We start from the raw sequence: 23,778 nt of genomic DNA on the forward strand, positions 1-23,778 counted from the left end.
AGCAACACAGTTGTCTGAAGGAAATTCTTGTAGCTTATGACTCGCTGTCCTTTTGTCCAAAAAGTAGAGGAGAAAGTCATTTAAACAAACTCAGACGCAGCCCTGGATCATTATCCTACTACTATAAACACATTCTGTAGCTGTGATACGCTCCACACTGGTGCAACCAGGCAGTCACGAGGAAGCAGCCATGCAGAAATGCTCTTGTTGTGTTCCTCACAGCTCTGTGTCTCTCCCTGGGGCTTCTGTAACGGCGGCCATGTTTCAGTGGAAATCCCTGACATGAATTTGACCTTCCATGGGAAAGTTCTCGCTCCGAAGTTGTGTTGGCATTTTGAGGTTTTCATGTTGTCGCTTTGCAAGAGGGTGGCTTAGTCAGTCTTCAAAGTGAGTATGTGTGCTCTGTGTGGGGTGAGTGAGGACAGAGGTGGTCAGGGAGACTTAATCCCATCCTGATAATGTATCAGCCTCAAAGGCTTCTGGTCCATCATCAGTGACAGCAATGACACTGAAAACTCAGATCAAAGACAGGTTCCAACTCCCTCCAGCTGCAGGAGCTTGTTGTGGCCTACTGTGCTGTTGTGTGCCAGGATAGGAGAAGGGAGGGAGGACAGCAGAGGAATTTAAACACACAGTTGCCATCTTTTTCACTGACAATGACTTTCACAGGCTTTGACGGGACTAAAGAGCAGTTTTTTTGTTTTGTTTTTTTGTCGCTGCTCTTCTGTGTCAAACTCTTATTGTGGTTTCATGTAGTGTGGCTGTCCTTCATTTAGATAAGAATATAAAATGTCACTCACTAGTTTTGATATTGCTGAGACAAGACATTTTCTAAGCAGAATGTGTTGTTCTTCCTGTCCACAGCAAAAAGCCTCTGGCAAGGTGCTGTTTGACCTGGTGTGCTCCCACATGAACCTCGTCGAGGGCGACTACTTTGGTCTGGAGTTTCAGAATCATCAAAAGATGATGGTGAGTGAGGATAAAAAATGCAGCCTATTTTTATACATCTCAGAATAAGTGTTGCTTATAACAAGTTACTTAGTGATGTTTTTATTATCTTTTTCCTTTCCCCCACAGGTTTGGTTAGACCATATCAAACCCATTATGAAGCAGCTCAGACGTAAGTGTTTCTAAATGGTTTACACAGTTTTTATCAAGGCATCTTTCTTGTTGGTTGTTTTACTGTGTTATTTGTAGAAAATAGCCGGCAAATCAGTTAACGACAACTTAACAGTATGGTCTATGCGGAATCTATTTTGTGTTCTATGTAACCACGCAAAGTCAAATGGGAGACCCACACAGCTCAAAACAACCATGAAAAACCTACATTTATGAAGGCCATAATGTTTTTGGTTTCGAGTAGTTTTAAAAAGGTTTCGGATTAAACTTTAATATTTAATATTTTTTGAATGATGACTACATTAGTTGTATCCAGCCACTGAGTGTATTTTGTATTATCACTAATCTTATCTATCCCACTCAGGGCCGAAGCACACGACCCTGAGGTTTGCTGTGAAGTTCTTTCCTCCGGACCATGCCCAGCTTCTGGAGGAGCTAACTAGGTGAGCTCCTTTTCCACACAACTAAACTCCTTTTATCTCTGCCTCATGTATTTCTTCCAGTTGAAATACAAATGTGCATTTATTAAAATGTTGTCACTGTTAAAGACTTCTGCTGTGACTGAAAGTGATTGTTGGAGCATAAATGAATCACAAATGAAAAATGTGCTCCAGTTTCCCAGAAGATGTATTCCCCCCTCAGCTTTGCGCTTGTGTCATGGCTGCCATGTTCTGATTTAGCCCTCTGGAGATTAGCGTGGAGCTAATGATTTTCTGGTTCCTCTTTCCTTGTCGTGGAGCCAGCATGTTTTAACATGTGTATATAATAGGCGTACTGACACTCCTGTGGATGTACTATTAATGCCTAACCTTTTATTGAAAAGCTTACTTTAGATATATACTTAGTTTTTCCTACCAAAGGGAGGCTTCCATCATCATGAGGTCAGGGAGCAGAACTATGCATTCACCATAAACATTTCATTAGGTCCATTGATGAAATTAGTTTACTCTACTCTGACTTATAGTTATGCACTACTCCATTCAATTGTATTTTTTAAATGATCACTTAAAGGTGGGGTAGGTAAGTTTGAGAAACCGGCTCGAGATACACTTTTTGTTATATTCCATGGAATGCTCTTAACATCCCGATAGCAATGAATATCTGAAGTGCTTTGACAAAAAATCCATTAAAAAATTACCTACCCCACCTTTAATAATCATTGTTCAAAGTTATTACTATACCCTTTATTAGGACGAAATTGGTTCCTGCTCTGGCTTACATCCAAGAGAAGCTGCACCGTAACACCAGGCAGTCAGTCAATTCGATTAATGACCTCACTTAACTTATTATTATTACTGAATCAAATTGCGCACCTTTGCCAACTTCCTTTAGACGTCTTGTGTGAAATTAACAGAGCCAGGAGGGTACATTTTATTTAATCAGATATTTCGTTACAGCAACTCCCTAAGATCTCCTGTTTAAATTCAGCAGTACTTGGTGTTTCTAATTAAGTTTCATTTGATCGTGCTGGAAACCATCACCATTTCTTCACCATATCTTTCTATTGAAACGGCTGTTTGTGTTTGTGTCCAGATACCTGTTTGCCCTCCAGATCAAGCAGGATATTTCCTGTGGACGTCTGACCAGCAACGACACCAGCTCTGCTCTAATGGTATCCCATATCATCCAGTGTGAGTTCCCCATGGCTGTTTCTTAATTTAGCTCCAGAGACCAAAGAGTCGACTAATCAGCTAACAGTCTTTGATGACACATTATGCTTCTTCTTTTTTTCCACACAGAGCTTATCATCAAACATTGTCATATAGCACATTGCGCACCATTACAAATTGATTATCTGTGTGTTGCTATGGATACCTTTGAGTCGGAGGCTTGAAAATAATCTTGCAAGACTGCTTCAGAACAAACTCGCACATAAATACCGAGCATTTTCCTAACCTGATATCTCTGTTTCCAAAAAGGGATCAAAGACAACATACATGTTGACGTGGTTCTGTTTGTGCCTATATATGTAAATGTATAGCCAAAGTGTATTTTTACCACAATTATGCTTTACAAGGACATTTATTTTGGTGTTTATCCCAGTAGAGTTCCGAGACTTGGAGAATCTGTGCCATTTAGGCTATTCTGAAGGCATTTCTCTTAAATTAATCACCTAGCTTTATTTAGTAACATATATTGCTTCATTAAAATATGTGTTTCCTTTCTGCTCTCTTAATTTTCAGCTGAGATTGGGGACTTTGAGGAGAGCCAGTGCCGATCCCACCTCCTCAACAACAACTACATCCAAGATCAAATGCCCCTGATCGACAAGATAATGGAGTTTCATTCCAAAAATATGTGAGTTTCTTTGATCCACTCTTACTTTCTTAAGCCCTGCTCAAAATGTCACTTGAACCATGGCTGAATGAACGACCATCATTTCTCTTCACCCATGAACAGGATCAATTGTTGCAGAGCCTGTGCATGTCCCACGGGCAAGTTTTATTATGGTGACACGCTCAGGAAGTCAAACACAGAATGAATGAGTTATTTTAGTCTAATGCAGGAGTTTGTGTCAAGTTAAGTGTCAGCCTTAAAGGGGACCTATCATGCAAAATGCACTTTTTGATGTATTTTATATATAAATATTTGTCCCCGGTGTGTCGGGGAACTCACGCAGCGTCAGAAAATAAAACCCTTTCTCTTTTCCTCCGTACCCAAATCTTTTAAAAACGGGGGTACAACGAGCGGATACAGATTTGCTGCCGATATGACATCAAATCGGCGGCGGACCCACAGAAAGTTGCTATCAGAAACAATGCCTGACGTGTTTTGGACGTAATATCGTGTTTGTTTATATTAGCAAGCCTCGCTAACACTCAGAGCTAACCTGTACTGTAGAGCACATGTGTTTTAAAAAGCAGGAAATAAAAAAGGAACTCACCTTGTGATAAACCCGTAAGAGAAAAAGCATTTGAGCTCCATACTGTTTCAGAAATAATTCTTGATGTGGTTTAGAACAGGATGGCGTTTTATCACAGCAGAATTTAACTTTATCTCCGGTAGAATTCTGATCAGGCATTAGCTCCGCCTCCTCTTTTTTTTTTTTCAAGCTAAGGGCCCAAAATCCGCGTTTCTCTAAAAGGGCTGCAAAAGAGGGGTATGAGCAGTATGAGGCACGGCTACAATGGGTGATCTGTTTGGTATTTTAAGCAAAAAACTTCACAGACATGTTTTGTATAGGTATGGCCCTACAATATATTTTTCCAATATAGCATAATAGGTCCACTTTAAGTTTAAGAGTGGTATGCTGCTGGGAGTATGTTGCTGGAAACTTCCTCCTACCATCCTGCCTCAAATGTCCTCATCAGGGCATATATTTGGATCCAAGCTTTGCCAAACCTTGTCTCACCTCTACGTTACATGGGGGCATGCCAGAGGTGAACACACAGTGGGTGGCTGCTACATGAAAGGAGCTCCATTAGATTTGACTGTTCTCTCTGACTTGCCCTTTTTCCAACCAGGGCTCTTCTTAGTTGATAACTGTAACTGCGGTTCTTCTCACTGTGTGCCAGGCTGAGTTAAATCTCTCATTAAGTAACACACAGGAAACAGGAAGGCTTATCCACCGATAAGTGGATGGTTGATTTAGAAATCAACCTTTCATCATTACTCCAAAAACTCTGATAAACATTAGAAACCTCGATTCCACCCAGACTTGCTATTTTCACCTTAATTAGTGAGAAACACAGTAGGAAGATAAGCCAGGATTTCATTTATTTGTCCCAAAAAAATTGAGGAAAGGATAATGAATGCTACAGTTTGTACTCCGTAAGACATATTAAAAGCTCTTTTAATGTTGCTGTATCTCTAGTCACCCACTGACTTTTGTACAATACCAATATATGGATTTACAGATAAGGTCACTTTTATTCAGTATATTTTTCTTAATGTCAACAATTCTCATGAAACAACTAAAGTCAATATTGAGCTTGTCTAACATTCAATACTTCCTGACTTCCCTGCCCTTTCTGTGGCTCTCAACCACCAATTATTCTTACATGTAAATCTTTAAAAGCCCAGTAAAAATATATGGTTTATGACACAGCTGCAGTGCATTTGTTGAGGACTATTTTCAGCTGCATATAAATAAATGTGGTGTAGGGTATTAACAGCAGCAGGATGATGTATTTAGAATAAGTTTAAATAAACTACCGTGCCCTTGTTCATTTGAATGGAGAAACATCACACCCAATGTAGCAGTCAGGCTGAATTGTGTTTCCAACCCTTTTCAGACAACATTATTTGAACTGGTTTCTGTTGTGTTTTGTGTTTCCAGAGGTCAAACACCAGCAGTATCAGACTACCAGTTACTGGAAGTGGCGCGCAGGTTGGAGATGTACGGGATTCGTCTCCATCCTGCCAAGGACCGAGAGGGCACGAGGCTAAGCCTGTCGGTGGCGCACACCGGTGTCCTGGTCCTTCAGGTCAGTCACATGTTTGTAGATCAACTCGTGGGGTGTTTAATGAAGGTTAGCGTGATAAGTTGTCTCTATGGTACAGATGTTAAAAAACCTGGGGATAGAGCTGTAATGATTTGTCAAATAATGAATTAATCGATCGATGACGACTATTTTGATAATCGATCTTTTAAGTTCTTATTCCAAAATTGCCTAATTTTTTTTTCTAGCCTTTCAAATATGGAAAATGTCCTGCTTATATCTGTTTTGCATAATATCAAACCGACTACATTTGGGATCTGGATTGATAGAACAAGACATTAAATACATCATCATGAAATCTGAGAAACTGAGATTTAAAAAATGTTAACCATCAAAAATGCAATATAACTGCTTGTTGCAGCTTTACACAAGTTATTTGTGCTTACCTATAAAGATAAGGTTGGTTGTGAAAGTGTATTGGTACATTATCATTTTTAAATGTTGAGTTATAAAAGTTATTTTTCATCCCTGCAGGGACACACCAAGATTAACGCCTTCAACTGGTCTAAAGTGCGTAAACTGAGCTTCAAGAGGAAGCGTTTCCTCATCAAGTTGAGGCCGGATCTAAATGTAAGTGATGTCTCTGAATCTCATTGTGGAAAATATAAAAACCCATCAGTGTTTGGTGATTTTAAGTTATCTGTGTATGCCTTCCCCAGAGTTCATATCAGGACACTCTGGAGTTTATGATGGGCAGCAGGGACTGCTGTAAAGTCTTCTGGAGATCTGTGTCGAATACCTACGCCTTCTTCCGCCTCTTTGAAGAACCAAAGCCCAAACCCAAGCCTTGTGCTTTTCACCCGGGGCTCTTCCTTCAGATTCAGGTGAGATTTTATTCCAAAGCTGCTCTTTGACTATCAGAGCTGCAGACACACAGCAGTGTCTCCCCATCACTTAACAGTCTACTACAGAGAGCTCATTATCTTCCCTCCTGTACCTGTCTCTGCAGCGGCCGCACTCAGAAGCAGGTGATTGATTATGTGAGGGAGTCTGAGTTTAAGAAATCCCGTTTTGAAAGGTAAGGCTTGCAGACATTTTTGACACATTTGGTGTAGGCGATGATGATGTGAGTGTTTAACACTGACCTCCAACATCCTGTCTGCCAGAAAACACAGTCGGGGTCCAACAACCAAACATCCGGCCTGTCGCCGCTGCCTTCGGCCACGCCACCATGAAGGGCTAACAGAAGTGAGTGTCTCCGTTTTCAGTGCATCTGTACCACAAATTTATCAGCATATTTGCCCTACATTTACACAACCAAGGCCTGCCTCAATGATACCCTGTCACCTTCTTTTTTTTTTTTTACTAACAATCAATATTAAACTGTGCAATCCTGTATGTAGTATTTTGGTCATCTGAAATAGAACTTGAAGCACAGAAATCTAACTTGCTCATTTAAACCGCACCAACATGGCCCCACAGGTGGTCAACCACAAAACACCAGCTTTAAGTTACTATAAATAATGAAATCAAACATAGTCATGAATAAAATAAAACCTTTAAATGATTTAATGTTGTTCCTGTTTCTCCCTCTGTCAGAGTGGTGCTCCCAGGGACAGAGTAGACTCTCCTTCTCGAAGTCACTGGAAGGAGTCGGCGTTGGTGAGTGCAGAAGACCCCTGTGCTCTGAGGACCACGAGGGCCAGCCCGTCGCTCCAGACAAACGGCCACGAGGACCGAGCAGGGTCCGTGTCCAGGACCGAGGGAGGAAAAGAAGAAGAGGCTCGTCACGAACAGGCCCACCAAGATCATCCGAATACAGGTCCAGCAACTCGGGGTGCTAAAAGCCCCCTCCCCTTCTTTGACTGCGCTGCTTTAGATAGTGAATATAACCCAGACTGTAAGGTTGAATCACAGCCATAGGGAGCCGCCCCATGGGTCATGCATGGGCCCGGCTCTGGGAGCATGAACGGGCCTCTGCAGGTCCAACAGGAGCACTTTTCTGGTGGGTTGCAGTACGGGGAGGCCCCTTCCTCTTCTAAGCAATCCCTCAACATGCATGCAACTTCCACATACCAAAAGTTTGACCAAAGTCCTCTCCATATGGCTGATCTTAGTGGCCATAATACCGAGAGGCACAGCAGCAGCCCTCTCACATCCCCCAGTTTGGGTTCAAGGAGTCCCGCCATGGACAATCATCACCCCCTCGATTACTCCGAGCAGAATGGCTACAGCGCAACTCCACCTCACTTCGAAGAGGGTATACATTCCTCCGCTTCAGGCCACTATCCTCGCTTACAAAAAAAGCGCCACAAAGTACGCCAGCAGTCTGAGACAAACCCGGGAACGTCCTCCCAGGGGAATGAATTAATTCCCTCTCTTTCTCGGGCCGAACGTATGGCTGCTCTTGAGCGACGCATGGTGGCCAATGGCCTCACGGTAGCTAGCAGGTCCAGAGCCAGTCCGGGGAGGAAACCCCTAAGGCATGCTGGGACACATGTGGGAGCGGTCCAAATGAACGACTGCTCCTCCACCAGCGGGTCAGAGTCCAGTGAGTCTGAGGTGGAGACCATCAGGGGGCTGCTGCAGCGCCCCCTGCTGGTCGGTAACCCAGTGGGGGCTAACTCCACGTCCCCTCTGCCCAGGAACAAGTATTCCTTTGGCAGCCTCCAGCTGGATGACGAGGCAGATGAGGACGAATACCATGCGCTCAGTGATGAGGATGGCGGACAGTTTTTTAGCTGTTAGTGCACAGAGAGATCTCTACAGGAGGGTTTAGTTTGGATCTATAGAGTAAGGAAACCTGGGTTCAATGGGGGACAGATGTTCACAGTAGTCTTTTAACGCACAGATACTAGAAGCACTTTTCGAGCAAAGCATCAGTCTCTCTTTTATAAAGTGGAGCTTCCCTTTTGCGAGAGATGATGGAGTGAGGAATCAGGATAGGGGTTTTCTTGTTTGTTACATAGAGGCGGATATCTGTCAGCCTCACAGTTCTTTGATCTTATCAGCACGTTGCTTCAGGGATAACATGTGCCATGTTAGAACACCAAATAGCTACTAATCAAAAAGTACAGAGAATTAGTGACTCGGCTCATGTCCGGTTTAAACTTGAGTGATCAGAAGACTATTCATTATTGCTGTTGCACTTTACTCACATACTTTGCACTCGCTTGGATGTTAAAAAGGAGTCAACCGCAGTGAGTCATTTAATTTCTATATCTTCAATGCCTTACAACTTTCCATAGGGAAATACATATCATTTCTTTATTGTCCGTAGATATTTATGTTAGAGATAGTAAAATCTTGTACAGTTTTGTGCATTACACACTTTGTACTCATTACATGTCTACTGTGGAGTCCTAAAAGCCTGTGGATGTATAATTGTGGCGCTAATTGTTGACTTTGTAGAGAATAATCCTGCTGTCTTGTTTGATTTATTGACACTCTTGATGCTGCATCTGGCTTGTGATTGTTGTGAGAGTAGTCTGAATTATTTGCTGTTCGAGTGGATACTAATTTATACAGTATGCTGCGCAAACACCAATTTGTACTCCTCATTTGTATCTAATGCCATTGACAAACAGAAACATCATGTTTTATTCACCGAGGAGGCAGGAATCTGTAAGGAATTCACCAAAAGGCGTACATATAAGCTTACAATAGTGTTGTGAATATTGTCTCATAAGATGGCTTGGTCAGGCTGAGGTGTTGCTGAGTTAACAGCTTACGGCTCTTACTCACTATTGACATCCCCCCTGCTTTTGACTCACACTTGAATATCTCTGGGTGTAATTTGATATCAAGCTGAGCCCTCCAACAGCTATGGTGTCCACTAACAATTTACTCGTTTCCAAAGAGTGCAAAGTTCTCAATCTTCATTACAAAACCGCACAGCACTTTCATTTTTTTCATCACTTTTCCATATTTAATTTGCACTTCTGCCCTATTTGTGTTTCTGACGAAGTGTTTCCACATTTATTTTCTGTCTTTGTCCAATGTAAGCACTTGTCTGTCAGCATGAAACTGTCATTTCATTTCTGTTAAGTTTATTTTCTTTTTTTCAGCTGCATGTCAACTTGTTTTGTCACTCACTTCTGTCTGTGTTGTGGAAAGAGGTGAGATTACCAGTATCTGGGTTGCCTGCTCTGCAATGATCCAGCTCACGGATCATTCTTCCAGAGCAGATATAACTACAGATTGAGCATGACAGGAGCTTGGAAATATGCAGGGAAATAGAGGAAGGCTTATCGTGCTCTGTATGTGTGTACACATGTGTGAAAGGCAGTATAAGGGTAACAGCATTAAAGCACTGAGTCTCTCGGCTCATCCATCACTGTCTTTGTGCTCCCAAGCCATTTTTAGCATTGATGTCAAGCAGCATAGCATCTTATGGTTTTATTTCTATTGGTCAATATCTATTCTCTATTTTCCTTTTTAAATACAGATACCATTTAAGTGGCTATTTCCCAATTGACCACATCACTATTTTCTGTCTGCCTCTCCACTTTCATCTATTAATTAAATGCAACAACAAAATGCTCTTTTGGAAGTAAGTCAAAGATATGACAAATCCAATATGACAAAGCAGCATTTAATTACGCAGCACCTGCAAACAACTTGGACTATGCATGCTTCTACTGATAATATTACTATAGGCAATAGCAAAAGTTTCAAAGCTGCATGAAGTAGATCAGCACAGCTTTACGAAAGCTAAGAAAATATCTCCATTTGTGTGAGTAACTGGATCACTGCAGTAGGAAACCCTCTCTGGTAAACAAACCTCTACCATATATCATAGGGAATTACGCTCTGCCACACAAAGACCCAGTAACTTGGAGCACTTTGAAAATACCAGTGTGTGAACTTGGTCCTGACCATCAAATGTGTTAGTTTGGTTCAAGGTCCCAGGTCTGTGGGTTTATTTTTCAACCACTGGTGTCCTTCAGGGTGTTTTTCCAATGCATGCTGCGCTAAATCAGGACTGAGGCGTGGTGCACATCGTGTTGTTCCATGTCTGCTCTCTGCATGTATGTTCTTAAAGGTAACGCTGTCAGTCCCTTCACCCTTACTTCCTAATTTAGTAAAAGAGACTGGAGAATGTGAGGTTAAAGCAGAGTTCATGACTAGGAAATCATGCACAATGAACAGAGACTGAATTTAAAAACAGCTCATTAATATCAAGTACTTTGACGGCTCACTGTTTCACTATTACAAGTAGATGGATGTAAAACCGATTTGTATTCATGGACTGAATAATGCATATTTTCCCCCATTACCAACTGACTTTTCAGCACCGCAATAACAATCGTAAAAGTCTCAAAATGCTGTTTTATTTAAAAATTAATCAAGGTCTCTTTTATTTGTAATGTGAGGTAAGGTGAAGGAGACTGCGGGAATTCACACTTCTTTTACTAAACCTTCCCTTCTGTCTCTCACACACTAACTGTCTCTCTTATGCTGCTTTTTCTCAATATTAATAATAATTTAACCGTGTATATATATGTTCTTTTAGAGTCAATAAAGATGACCTTTATGAAGTGAGGATTTTCTGAATCTTCTTTTTGAGACCCCAGTTAGTTGTTGTCTGGTGCTAGTATTTGAAGCTTATCCTCCCTGTTGTTTTTTAGTGTTGGTTGGTCCCATTTCTAGCAATTGTGTAAATGTGCATTAGTAGTTTCCCTCCTTAGAGTTTATAGTAAATCCTTCCCAGAGTTGTGCTGGTGCTTTTAGCTGGTTTGTGTGCGAGTATTCACGGTTTGTGTTTGTGTCGACACACCAGAGGACAGCAGAGAGAGGTGAGCAAGTTGCATCTGGAACATAGTAAGTAATCTCAGTGAAGTTGTCCAATAAGATGACACTAAGTAAGCTATTCCTTTTAATCATCCTGCGGTATGTGTCTCGGCTCACGTATTGATTGGCGTTGGACGGAGACTGCCAGAGCTGTCTGGACTGTAGAGTGAGTCATGGCGGATATTTCACTTTCTGAAGGCAGTTTTCGTGTGTGGCATAAGAAGACTGATCCAGGGTCACTGTGTGTGTAAATACTGAAGATAGTTTGGTACCAGCCTGCTAAGTCTACCAACGGGTGACGTTTGCCTTGCTAGAGTATGAGTTCAATCAGGAGCAGACTGGGACTACAAATCAGCCCGGGACTCTCGACCGGCCCACTTCGGTACCGCAAGTAATTACCACTAGTAAATTGTCAACGGGGGGGGGGGGTGCTAGTGACTTATCCGACCGGCCCACCTCGGTGCCGCAAGTAAATACCGCTAGTAAATTGTCAACGGGGAGTGGATGGCCAGTCCGCCCTGAGTTCAATGTTGGAAAGCTTCATTATTATCAACATTTTACCAGTGTCTTTTTAATTTACTTTACTTTCGAGCTGCAACCAACTATTTTCATTATCCATCTGCTGATTCTTTTCATCACAGTTTCAGTCTTCACAATGTCCAAAAATAATGAAAAATGTCCAAGGTAACGTCTTACATTTTTGGTCTGATCAGCAATCCACAGATATTAAATAATATATAAAAGGAAAGCTATAGATCCTCTTATTGCAAAAGCTGGAACTAGAGAAAGGAAGGAGCTTGTTCTTAAACAATTAAAGGATGATTCGCCTTTCACAACAGTAGCTGCTTTTCTGTAACTTACTGTGGCCTTGACTTCATACGAATTCTCACAGTGTCCCAAACTCCACTCATCTGAGACTGAATGCAAATGATAAGAATGATGATCTGATCTCCTGTTGTGTTTCCATCTCTATCAGAATAACTAACTTTTTCTTTATTTGCCCTCGTGCAGGAGTGGTGTGTAACAGCCCCCACCTGTCTGCGTCCTCTGGTCACTCCCATGGCATGGTCAACGGTCAGAAGTCTCTGGATCTGGGCAGTCACAGTCCCAACGGCGGACTACCTTCCCCCCTCACCAGCCCACTGCTCAACGACGCCGGCAGCATCCGCACTGACGATGAAGACGAGGTGCGGAGGAAGGTTTGTGATAAAATGGTTCAGCTCCTGTTGATAAAAGCATAAAAAAACACCCCATTTCGTTATTATGTCACTTAGCCACTTTAACTCAAAATAGCATAGACCTAGATTACCTGTCCTAAATAACTCCACGGGGAATAAAGCAGAGTATCTTCTCCAAGTCTACTTACAGAAATAGTTTAGGCAATACCAGGGGCGGATCTAGAAAAATATTCATGGGGTGGCAAGAGGGTGGCAGGAGAATTTGAGAGGTGGCATCCCCTGGCAGAAGTATATGCTGATTTAATCCCAGTCATAGCAATCAATGTTAACTTGGAAGCCACAATATTTATATTTTAACTCAATAACATTAGGTGACATTATTGTGGCACATCAGTAAAGCCTTAAATAGAAATATATAAGGTGGCAGACATCATTTAATGCATTTTAACTGAACAATAACTGAATGAGTTTGTCTCACTCTTAGACCAGCAGGGGTACCACATATATGCAGACTGCTGCAATAAGTACATTAATTAACTGTCTCGTCGATGTTTGTCTGAATGAATATGATACTATTAACAATCATATTATTCCTATCAGCTGTCAATCAGTTATGATTCACATATTCAGTGTTATTATTAAATAAACTATATTGTTTGGAGGAGTTAATGATGAATGTTCCTCAAGATGCTTGTTCATCCTCCTTCAAATTTGAAAGACAAATTACTATCATATATCAAAAGAATCAAAAGAACAGTTACAACCTTGACTTTACATCAGAAAGAACAAACATTAAAGAAGTGACTAACTGCATCAGTTAGGGTTAAAAAAACGTGTATTCAGCTAAAACATAATCATTGCTGCAGTTATTATCCAGTGGAAAGTCCTTACCTACCGGCCTAGTTAAATCAAAGCGGTTACTTTTTTTGGCTGGGCAGTGAAGTTTTACACACCGTCTTATTTGACTTTCTCAGGACTTGAAAGTATTTTTGGGGGCAGACCCCCACAAAGAAGAAAGCTGCGTAGAACCCCGTAGAACCGCCACTGGGCAATACACCTAACTTGAAAAGCTTAGTTCCTGGGTGTCCAAACCACGGCCCGGGGGCCAAATGCAGCCCGCGGCCCATTTTGAAACAGCCGCGGGCATGAGCACTAATAAATGAAACCCTATGGAAAGCTGTGATGAAGGCTGCTGTGTTTCTTACAGCATTTTCAAGTATCAAGATTAATTTACCTACATTTGATTGATTTTGCTAACTTATAACTTAGCATATGAGGCAATATACCTCTAGTGAGTGGCCCAGACCTTCATATATTTTTCTGTATATGGCTCTCGGTGAACAATGTTTGGACATCCCTGGCTTAGTTGCTCACAATCTCCTCTCTCTTCTGTTTTTTTTTGCAGAGGTTCCCAACAGATCGAGCCTACTTCATCGCCAAGGAGCTTCTGACCACAGAAAGGACGTATGTGAAGGACCTGGAGGTGGTGACTGTGGTAAGAAAACAAAAAGTCTGCTCACCAGCATGCTGCTCCACTGTTAGTTTTCTCCTGCGCTGTCCTCTGGGGAGAAAACATTGATTATTCCGCTCAGCTGCTTCATTGCATAAGGCCCGGCAAAACACAGAGTCAGGCAGTGACATAGGGATATTTTGGCAGATCCAATTACATTTTTTATTCAGTCCCCACACCCGCGCTCTGAAATGCGTTTATCGGTCTAACTCAAGGCTGTGAATACTAATCTGTGTTTGAGTTTAAGGGAGAAAGATGGATTTAGCCGCATGTTTCCTCTGCATGTGACTCGTCATTTCAGTCTGTTCCTTTATATTTCACCGGCTGGGTACGAGCATATGGACACCATTTCAGTTTATTGTATCTCACAGGAAATGCAGCAGAAAACAGGATATTAAACGTGCGCTGCTGCTCATTTAACAGCGAGCAAGGAGTTCTCACAAGGCCGTAGTGAAGCGCTGCTGATTCGGCACACACATGTTGAGGAAATGCAGCACCCCTTATATCTGGCTTTCCTAAAAGTGGCAGCTTCTTGAAAGAATCCTTTCACACATCTCATAAATATTTGGGTTGGCTTGTGTCCTGGTTATTTTAACAGCTGTGGTGTGTGCAGTCTCTCTTCTCATTCACCGGTTGGTGCTGCTGTTGGGATGAAGTCATCCCAACAGCAGCTGGCACTTCTTCTCCAACCCTTTTAGGAACACTCAGATTTCCTGAAACCAACGTCCATTTCCCATCACGTCAGCTAAATAAAGCTATTTTCATGCCCGCTGTGGCCAAACACACAACATGCAACATTTGACTTAGATCTGACTTCATTGAATAATGGTGTTAGGAGTGATTGGATATGGATTCTCACATCAGTCAGGCAATTAAATGATTTAATCGACATCATGAGACTGAAGTGCAACAGCAGAAACAGATAAAGGTATTTAGGTTATATCCTGGAAATATCTGCTTTAACACATTGTCTTGAGGTGTCCTACTCGGGAGAAATATTATCTTTACAAGCTTGTGATCAGAAAGTCAGAACTTACCTGATGTCATCAAAAGATACCCATGCACTGCAATTTAACACTTAATGTTTCACCTTTTACAAATTAGGAATAACTTTGGCTTTGTTACATGGTCTGTTATGAACTGATCACACGCCACTCAATATTGTTACTTCACATGTATAATATTGTGTGATGACAAGTGTGATGTGTCAACTGACAGTTTACTTTTTATAGAAGTAGGAGAATTGTTATCTTTGAAATGAAAAATATTTGAATATACAATCTAGTAGGCGATATCATTTTTTATAATTATTACCTCTGTGGTTGAACTTTTTTGTGGAAAACACATCAGATATCATATTTTTATTCACAGCAGAGTATTTGTATTTACCTTAAAACATGTCTGGAAGAACCCTAATGTATCTAGCTTTAGGCCATGTTTCCCTACTTGTGCTCTGATGCATGTTTCTGTAATCTTAGTCTTTCCAGAGCGCTGTAGGACAAGATGAAGCGACTCCGGAGTCTCTGAAGAACACCGTCCTCTCCACCTTCGAGCCGCTGCACAAGTTCCACACAGGTTTTCTCAGGGAGGTGGAGCAGAGGCTGGCGCTGTGGTGAGACTCATTTCACTCCCTGTGTGTTGAAAACATATCCAGAGATGGGGTGGTTTGGTTCTAGCCCAATTTATCATCATTTTATTAATGAGATTTATTGGCATTTAGTCTAAGAGAGCGACCCAGACCCTTTCAATGACCCGAGGAGCTATCATCTCCATGGCAACAGTCTTACTGCACCAGGGCCGGCCTTTTCCTGCCTGTGGGTTTCTGCTGTCTGATCCCCTTTAATGATGTTGTGCTTTATTTAACACACACATAAACACACGCACACACATGCATACAGCCATGCAGGCAGTGATGCGTGAAGCCTCTTAGCGTGTCAGAATGTACGGTCATTAACTGCAGACATAAATTATTTTTATTTCAAAGCCTCGCTAGTCATCCTGAGAACTCTAAATTAAAGCAGAGAGTGATCTTAAAGGCGAACTGCTGATAAGAACCGCATTTAAATGTGTATGCAAATGATCTAGCGCTGCATGTGTCTCCTTTTTAGCTTTGCATACTCAAATATTATACGAGAGATGAGAGAAAGCTTCCTATAATAGAATAGGATGGAGGTGTTCTATAGAACTGGATATGTTTCCTTAAAGTAACTGCTAAAGGCTGGATCAAACAAAACATATTCTGAATGGATCCAGTAATGGCAGCCCTTCACTCTGCTCGAGGGAGACACCTGCTGGTGGATAATTGTATCAAAGTTAAAGAGCCCGTGTGAACTCCATTGGAATTTCACTTGCCTAAAGTGAAGCTTGTCTAAATAATCAATACGCTTAAAGTGCTTTTGCGCTGCTTAGTTAATTAATTCAGTGTCTACAAATGGCTGCACAATGTCTAAGAGATAAAACAACTTGCTGATGTTTATCTGTTTTAGGGAAGGACGCTCCAATGCTCACATAAAGGGAGACTACCAGCGCATTGGAGATGTCATGTATAAGAACCTTCAAGGCTTAAAGGTGAGGCCTAACTCCTGCATATCTGCAATTACAGTTATGCATGATATTGTATTTATATGTGCCTTGTTTTGATGTTGTCCATAGCCCCTGACTGCAAACCTGCATAAGCAGTCTGAAGTGTTGTTGGAGCTGGAGAAGGCAACCAGGGGGTCCCACAGGTTGGAGGGTCTCTGCAGGGACTTTGAGCTGCAGAAGTTGTGCTACGTCCCCCTCAATGTCTTCATCCTGAGGCCTCTGCACCGCCTCAGTCACTACAAGCAGATCCTGGAGCGCTTGTGCAAACACTACCCGGCAACTCATGTGGATTTCAGGGACTGCAGAGGTACTACGCTCAGGCTGGTGAACATAGAGGCATATGTAGGTGTTCTGGAGCTGTAGCATATATCTCCAATACTCTCTTACCTCTGATGTGTCCTGTAGCTGCTCTGGCGGATGTGTTCCGAGGTGGGTGGAGCAGCTCCAGGGAAGCCTGAACAAGATGGAGAACTTCCAGAAACTTCTGGAGCTGAAAAAGGATTTGATTGGCGTCAACGATCTTGTTGTTCCTAGTCGGGTAGGTTCAAAGCTTAAAGAGAAGGCAGGGGCAAATGTTTTTTGATTCTTGAAGATAAAGTAAGTCTGATAAATGATGCATGCTTTTTGTTTTGACTTTCCCAGGAGTTCATCAGGTTAGGCTGCCTCAACAAACTGTCTGGAAAAGGCCTACAGCAACGGATGTTTTTCCTGGTAACACCCACTCTCTTTTTAGTTCATGTCATATTGTTTATTGAATTATTTAGTGGAATGATCTCGGTGGAAAAGTAATTAGGCGTTGTTCCTTTTCAGCTATACAACACTCAGGTGGTGATAGCAGATGTACTACAACATTTAATTATGGGAAATGTACCGCATGTTAGTTTGACAGTTGTTTTACAGTATTTGTGTATGGTGTAGAACACGTTATTTGTACTTCTCTGGGATTATTAATTAGATCATACATTCAGTTTAATAATTCATACAAAAACAGGCTTAATGGCACTTGGTTTGAAAGGTTGTTAATGTACATTTTTCACTTTCTCTCTCCCCGCCTCTCTCGTTTTAGTTCAACGACGTCATTTTGTACACGAGTCGAGGGATGACTGCAACGAATCAGTTCAAAGTGCACGGGCAGATGCTGCTCAATGGCATGACAGTAAGTGCTGTTTCTCTCAATTGAACACAAAGTGCTTCAAACAGCTGTCACCAGTTTGTCATTACTGCAAATAAGCCACCTCAAACAGCTGAGCTCTTTCCAATGTCTTCCCACAACCCTGCACACACACACACACAGACGCAATCAGACACACACTTTCAGGAGAACTTCACTTGTCCTTCTGTCTCTCTTCCCTTTCATCATCCCTCCCTCCGTTTCTCCCTTTCAGTCTATTTTGGTCCTTGCTGTCCCAGATTCCGCCGCTATCTAATGTTTTTTCTGTGTTCTTCTTCCAGATCAGAGAGAGCGAGGATGAGTGGGGCGTACCGCACGCCTTCACACTGGTTGGACAGCAGCAGTCTGTGGTGGTAGCAGCAAGGTAAGAGCGGCGTATGACACCTTGTACTTGGAACCTAAATGTCACCCAAAGTGGCTATGTAGCATTTTTTTGTGTAGAAATGTTGAGGCTTGTCGCATAAATTATTGCAGGAAATGATTTGTTATGCACATTGCTCTCAAGTGCTTTCATTTCCACTTGTTTCACTTAGATGGAAAAAAACATTCCTTCTCTTTGCTGCTTTTAAACTACATGTTGCTAATCCAATCTTCCATGGATGACCAGATGGTGTCTAAGTGTCTTTGGAGCAAAAGTTGGCAGGACACCTGGACTCACTTTGATCAAACTTGTGACATTCTTGTTCCCTGGACTATTTCTCACTTCAAGGCCGTCCTGCTGTGAGTAATGATGGGACACTTTATCCATTTGTGTTTTTCTTTTTTACTCTAGTTCACTGATGGAGAGGGAGAAGTGGATGGAGGACATACAGATGGCGATAGATACGTCAAAAACCAGCAATGGGACATCGGAACTACTGATCTGCAATCTGATAGACAACAGTAAGTTACTACATACACATACACTCGCATATAAAATGTATACTTCTAAAATGAACAGCACTAGCAATTCGATAATACATTTTACAGTACCAACAACTGTAATCGGAGATACATGCGACCATGTTTGATTTGTGAATGATCTGACCTTGTGTCTGCTCTAGCCTCCTTCTCCCCTCATGACCCAGCTTATTGTCTAGCAGTAACAACCTCCTGACTTTCCCAGAATGCCCTGAGGACTCCTCGTTGGAGGCGGAGTCTGAGGACGACATTACAGCGTTGCACACGGCGCTGGAGAAGCCCGGCCCTCACCGTGGTAACACCATGGTGCACGTGTGCTGGCACAGGAACACCAGTGTGTCCATGGTGGACTTTAGCGTAGCTGTGGAGGTACCGGACCAACCTCAGCGCCTCAGACAGCTCCCCTCCTGCTTCTGTTTCCTCTCTCTGTGTCTGAGTGTGCTGTGTCCTAATTCACTTTATTCTCTCTCAGTGGGAACAGTATCCTCCTGCGCTGTACTGCATAAACTAAATATGTATTACTTTGAAACATTTTCTTGCGAATTGTGGGCAAATGAACTGAAATGAGTTCAAGGCTCATCAATTTCAATGTTTATTTTTCAAAATACGCAGTCACATTTTTATGATAAGAAATTGGTGACAAATTTCACATTTCTATAATTATATTTGGTGCATTGCTAAGTTTATTTATGAAACGAGTGGTTGGATAAGAATCATAACAACAGTTTGGTAGCACATATTAATTTGTTTCCTCATACTCTTGTAACAAAATATGGAACCACTACTAACGGACAAAAACTCCATACGATACATTCTAAACTCATCTTATCCCGAAATCTGAAAATGATTGGACTTATACAATTTGAATCAATTTAGTTTTTGCAATCTTTATACAAGATAATATGATGAAAGCTCCTGATTTGCTCTATTTGCAGCCTCAGTGAGAACACTGTTCCCCCTTCCTTCTTCTGGCTAACAGCAGCCTGCGTGACGTCCTAATCTAAACTCGGACTGTGGCCTCTCCTGTGTGGTTCTGTCTTTTCTCTCCTCCCTTGGCACCTGAAGTCTCTGATCGTCTATAAAAAGAGAGAGAGAGCAGTACGTAATTTGCCTAAACTCCTAATCTCACACAGAATGGATCTGTTTGCCCTGATCTACTTCTCTGCTCTACTTCCTCTGTAACCAACGTCCTCTCACAGCTTTGCCTGGACACACTGTGTCGGCCTCCGTGTTTACCCTGCCCTGCATGCCTGTTGTCACGACTCAGTCTCTGTGTTTCTGTCCTTCCCTTCCCTGTCTGTTTTTTCTCTCTCTCTTCTCCCCATGCGTCTGTGCATTCCTCCGTGGTAGAGGACCCTAGTCCAGTTCAGTTGAATAGGCCCCCTGGTGGGGTCCCCAGTGGCCAGGGGACCAGTTCCTCTGTCTGTTATCTTGCTGGTACCCGAGTTCAGAGCCTCTCCTTTAGTGAATCCTGCCAGGAGTCTAGAGGTAAAGTAGCCAGGCAGAGAGGAGAGGCCCTGTGTATGTGTTCACCTGAACTTTACCATAGGAAGACACATATAGATCAGTGACACGTTCATTAGTTTAATACAAACTTGTGGTTTACAATAGTATTCCTATGATTATTAAATATAATGTCATAGAAGGGCTAATAATTGTTTGATATTGTTCTCAGGTCAGGCCTTGCTTTAAAATGACTTTAGCTTGGAAACTATTAAAAGATAAACACATTAAAAATGCTAGTAACAGTAGATTTATAGCTTATGTAGAATTTAAAACAAGGAAAATTTGCAGCACTCAAGCCTTCTAGTTCCTACTGGAGACATACATTTTTTTAAATCAGGTCACAAATATATTGTCCACAAGTAATTTCCTTTAACAGCTAGGCACTAGTTCTTAGCAAAGGTTTCTTAGACAGGTGTTAATACTGTATTTGCAGCATGACTATTTTCAGCAGCGGATTAACTCACATTCGATCCTCTAGTCTAGTGAGTATTTACAGCAGCAGGAGTGTGAATGCGTGATTAACTCAAAATAAACAACAGTGCATATGTTCACTCTCACGCATGGAAATGTGTGTCTTTACTCATTTTTAGACAATAACTGAGGTTTATGGCACAAGGGAATAATCTATATCAGTCTTCAGAGGATCGGTCATCTGTTGGTTTTGGCTTTTTATTGTTAGCAATAAAAAAATTATTGAAAGAATAACCAGACATATTCTTTAATTTATTGAATCCTTCTCTCACATTTTTAGTCAAATTCGAAGTATTTAACGCTATAAATGATTTTATGATATGTATTTGTTTTCCATAGCTCTAGATGTAAAGCTGTGTTTTGTCTTTGCAGAATCAGCTGTCTGGAAACTTACTGAGGAAGTTCAAGAACAGCAACGGCTGGCAGAAGCTCTGGGTGGTCTTCACCAACTTCAGCCTGTTTTTCTACAAGTCCCACCAGGTGATGAACATTTCACTCTCAGCTCTGTCCAGCAAACGCATCCCCCCCACATTCACCTCCCTCCCCCTCTGCTGTGTTTACTCTCCTCTCATCACATCTCTGTGTAGAATGTCTCATCTCTGTGCCATGACACAGGGTTACAGGCTTTCCCATGCAGTTTTTCCTTTTTTAAATCTTACTTCTTCCACCAAAACAATTATTGGCTGGTCAATTTTCCACAAGCAAGTTTGATTTTCAATCAAAAATATCATGAAACTAATACAAAACCAATTTTCATACTTGGAAAGAGTAACAAATGTTCAGAACAACTGCTCATCAAGAACCAATGAATCCACTGTTTTATTTCGATTAAAGGTTCCAACATATTTGAAATGTAGGAAATTCAATGTCGCTTATAACAAAAAATGTCATTTCTAAAGATAAAACCAGTTTCTTTTAAAGGCTTTACCCCTTACAATATCGCATTGAATAGTTGAGGCTCCATGTCATGTTACAGATGTGTTTGAGTTGATGGTTGAAAGAGACGTTTCCCTAATATAATAACTGTCTAAAGCTCACAGAAGTAAAACCTTCCAACCTTTTTTTTCCAAAAATAAAACAGTTGGGGAAACTTCCAAAATGTAAATAGAGATTAGTGTAGTTGGGCCTGTCTTATATTTGTATTATGAAAATGTATGAGTCGCAGGGGCAGAGTACTTCATTGATACTTCATGTATTTCCTCCAATGTTGCATGATTTTCTGATTAACCGTTGTATTGGGAGCAATGGATCTGTTTATTATTAATTTTTTATAACAAATCGTATACCCAAATAAACGTGCATCTTAATTACATTTTTATTTTGTTCCTCAGGATGATTATCCACTGGCCAGCCTTCCTCTGCTGGGTTACTCAGTCACCGTCCCAAAAGACTCAGAAAACATTCACAAGGACTACGTCTTCAAACTGCATTTTAAGTCCCACGTCTACTATTTCCGATCGGAGAGCGAATACACTTTTGAGAGGTATGCTATTGTATAATCATTCAGATGCACATTTACTAAACATATTTCCAGTTATGTTGAGTCCTGGTATTTAGAGGATGGATGAAAAACCCTTCTCCTCCCGCAGGTGGATGGAGGTGATCCGCAGTGCCACGGTCCCCACCGGGGGCGCTCGTGTCCCGAACAGCAAAGAGTCCCATCCTCTCTGAGATGGCTCACCTTGTTTAAAAAACTACAGATCCTTCGGGTGTCTTCCGCTCTTCCCCCCCTGGACTCTTTGCTTTTATTTTCTACACATATCTGGGACATTTGTATATGTGTCCATGCACATTTAGTGCTTTTTAATGGTGACATGTCCGCTGGTTTAGACTGCATCAGAGACTGCATTTTTTGGCATTTTTACTCTCAACTCTGAAACCTCTTTTGAAGGATGTCATTTTATACTGTTTTCTAATGGTCTGAACCACTTCCTATCTTTCTGGTTTTACATTTTATCATTGTTGTTTTACAGCAGGATATGTTGATATTTAGATAGTCAGCATTCCCTCTTGGATGGTTAAACTATCACTGCATTGTCATCATGTTTTTTCCACTTTTTCATCTTATTGAAAACTGCTGCTTTGAAAATATCCTGCAACTTCAGTGCCAAACCGGTTTCTATCAATGTCCTGGACTTTTTAATGCTATTTTATAACATTGGGGAGTGTCTCCTTATACTGTAGTCTATGACATTTTAAACAGGCAACCCTTTAACGGTGAATGCTCTGTTCACACCTGGCCCAGCACAATGTGTTTGTGTTAAAAATATTATTTTGTTGTATTATTAAATGACCCTAGAATTGCTCACGATGTGGCCATGGGTAGCTGCCATCCCAGGTTAATGCCATTTCAAGTAAAGTAAATATTCTATTCGCTGATATTTGTTGTATGAATAAGTCTCAGACTGTTTAGATTCTTTTTTATCAACTAAAGCTCGACTTCAGCTGTATGAGAAAATGTGAGACTTGTTCGGAATCGTTGTATGATGAAGGTGAGTGTAAGTGAAAGCTTTAAAGATTATGTGTGAAACTAAATAGAAACTTTCAGTTCCAAGCGTTGCCGCCCTCAGTGAACTAGGCTGCCTCCTGTATACAGAAACCAGATCTTTTTATGGGTCTAAATGAATGGAAATATGCATTTAACAGGGTTTTGCAGTGATGAAAAAACCTCAGTTCTTCTTAGAATTGCAGCATGTTTTTCGCAGACAACAGAGAGCTCTTTGGAAATGAAAGCAATAAAAGAAACGTATTCATACTTGGATTTGTGTTATGTGTGTTTTTTTGATGAAGCTCCAGAGGCTGGGATGATGTTTTCAACAGGGAAAATATGTTAAGTAAATCTAAAGCAGGGCAGCCCTTCAGTGTTTTTACACATGTGACCTACAGAGGGCATCATTGATCAAGTTTTTCGGTTCAGTCAAACCATAACCACAGCCTAGTTTAGTAAAACCAATAGAAAGTATTATTTTTGCTCTGCACACTGAGACCAATACTTCATGTGTATGTAATTCTGCATCTAGTTCTTCATGAAATAAGGGTCAACGCATGTTAAAGCAACAATTTAGCAATGTTGAAATATGGAAATTAAACAAAGTAAAACTATTGAGTACTGTGATTTAGGCTCCACATCTTCATAATGAACCTGCTGCCTCTAAATAAGAAATA

General features: G+C 41.3%; 1 protein-coding gene across 1 annotated transcript in view; it reads left to right on the forward strand.

Moving 5' to 3' along the window:
* Nucleotides 1-23,374, forward strand: part of LOC117544330 (FERM, ARHGEF and pleckstrin domain-containing protein 1-like) — a 56,916-nt gene extending 33,542 nt beyond the window's left edge. The window contains 27 exon segments of the mRNA XM_034213269.1: nucleotides 865-969; nucleotides 1,078-1,120; nucleotides 1,484-1,562; nucleotides 2,653-2,750; nucleotides 3,303-3,417; nucleotides 5,399-5,546; nucleotides 6,036-6,131; nucleotides 6,221-6,349; nucleotides 6,351-6,385; nucleotides 6,511-6,579; nucleotides 6,668-6,749; nucleotides 7,101-7,323; nucleotides 12,306-12,493; nucleotides 13,878-13,967; nucleotides 15,461-15,594; nucleotides 16,469-16,550; nucleotides 16,635-16,872; nucleotides 16,971-16,984; nucleotides 16,987-17,103; nucleotides 17,208-17,276; nucleotides 17,632-17,721; nucleotides 18,018-18,100; nucleotides 18,509-18,618; nucleotides 18,842-19,005; nucleotides 20,986-21,093; nucleotides 21,945-22,096; nucleotides 22,203-23,374. Of these exon segments, the coding sequence (XP_034069160.1) occupies nucleotides 865-969; nucleotides 1,078-1,120; nucleotides 1,484-1,562; nucleotides 2,653-2,750; nucleotides 3,303-3,417; nucleotides 5,399-5,546; nucleotides 6,036-6,131; nucleotides 6,221-6,349; nucleotides 6,351-6,385; nucleotides 6,511-6,579; nucleotides 6,668-6,749; nucleotides 7,101-7,323; nucleotides 12,306-12,493; nucleotides 13,878-13,967; nucleotides 15,461-15,594; nucleotides 16,469-16,550; nucleotides 16,635-16,872; nucleotides 16,971-16,984; nucleotides 16,987-17,103; nucleotides 17,208-17,276; nucleotides 17,632-17,721; nucleotides 18,018-18,100; nucleotides 18,509-18,618; nucleotides 18,842-19,005; nucleotides 20,986-21,093; nucleotides 21,945-22,096; nucleotides 22,203-22,284 (2,943 nt within the window). The 3' untranslated portion in view covers nucleotides 22,285-23,374.
* Nucleotides 23,375-23,778: the final 404 nt, after the last annotated feature.

Source organism: Gymnodraco acuticeps, unplaced genomic scaffold, assembly GCF_902827175.1.
Source record: "Gymnodraco acuticeps unplaced genomic scaffold, fGymAcu1.1, whole genome shotgun sequence".
Lineage (NCBI taxonomy): Eukaryota > Metazoa > Chordata > Actinopteri > Perciformes > Bathydraconidae > Gymnodraco > Gymnodraco acuticeps.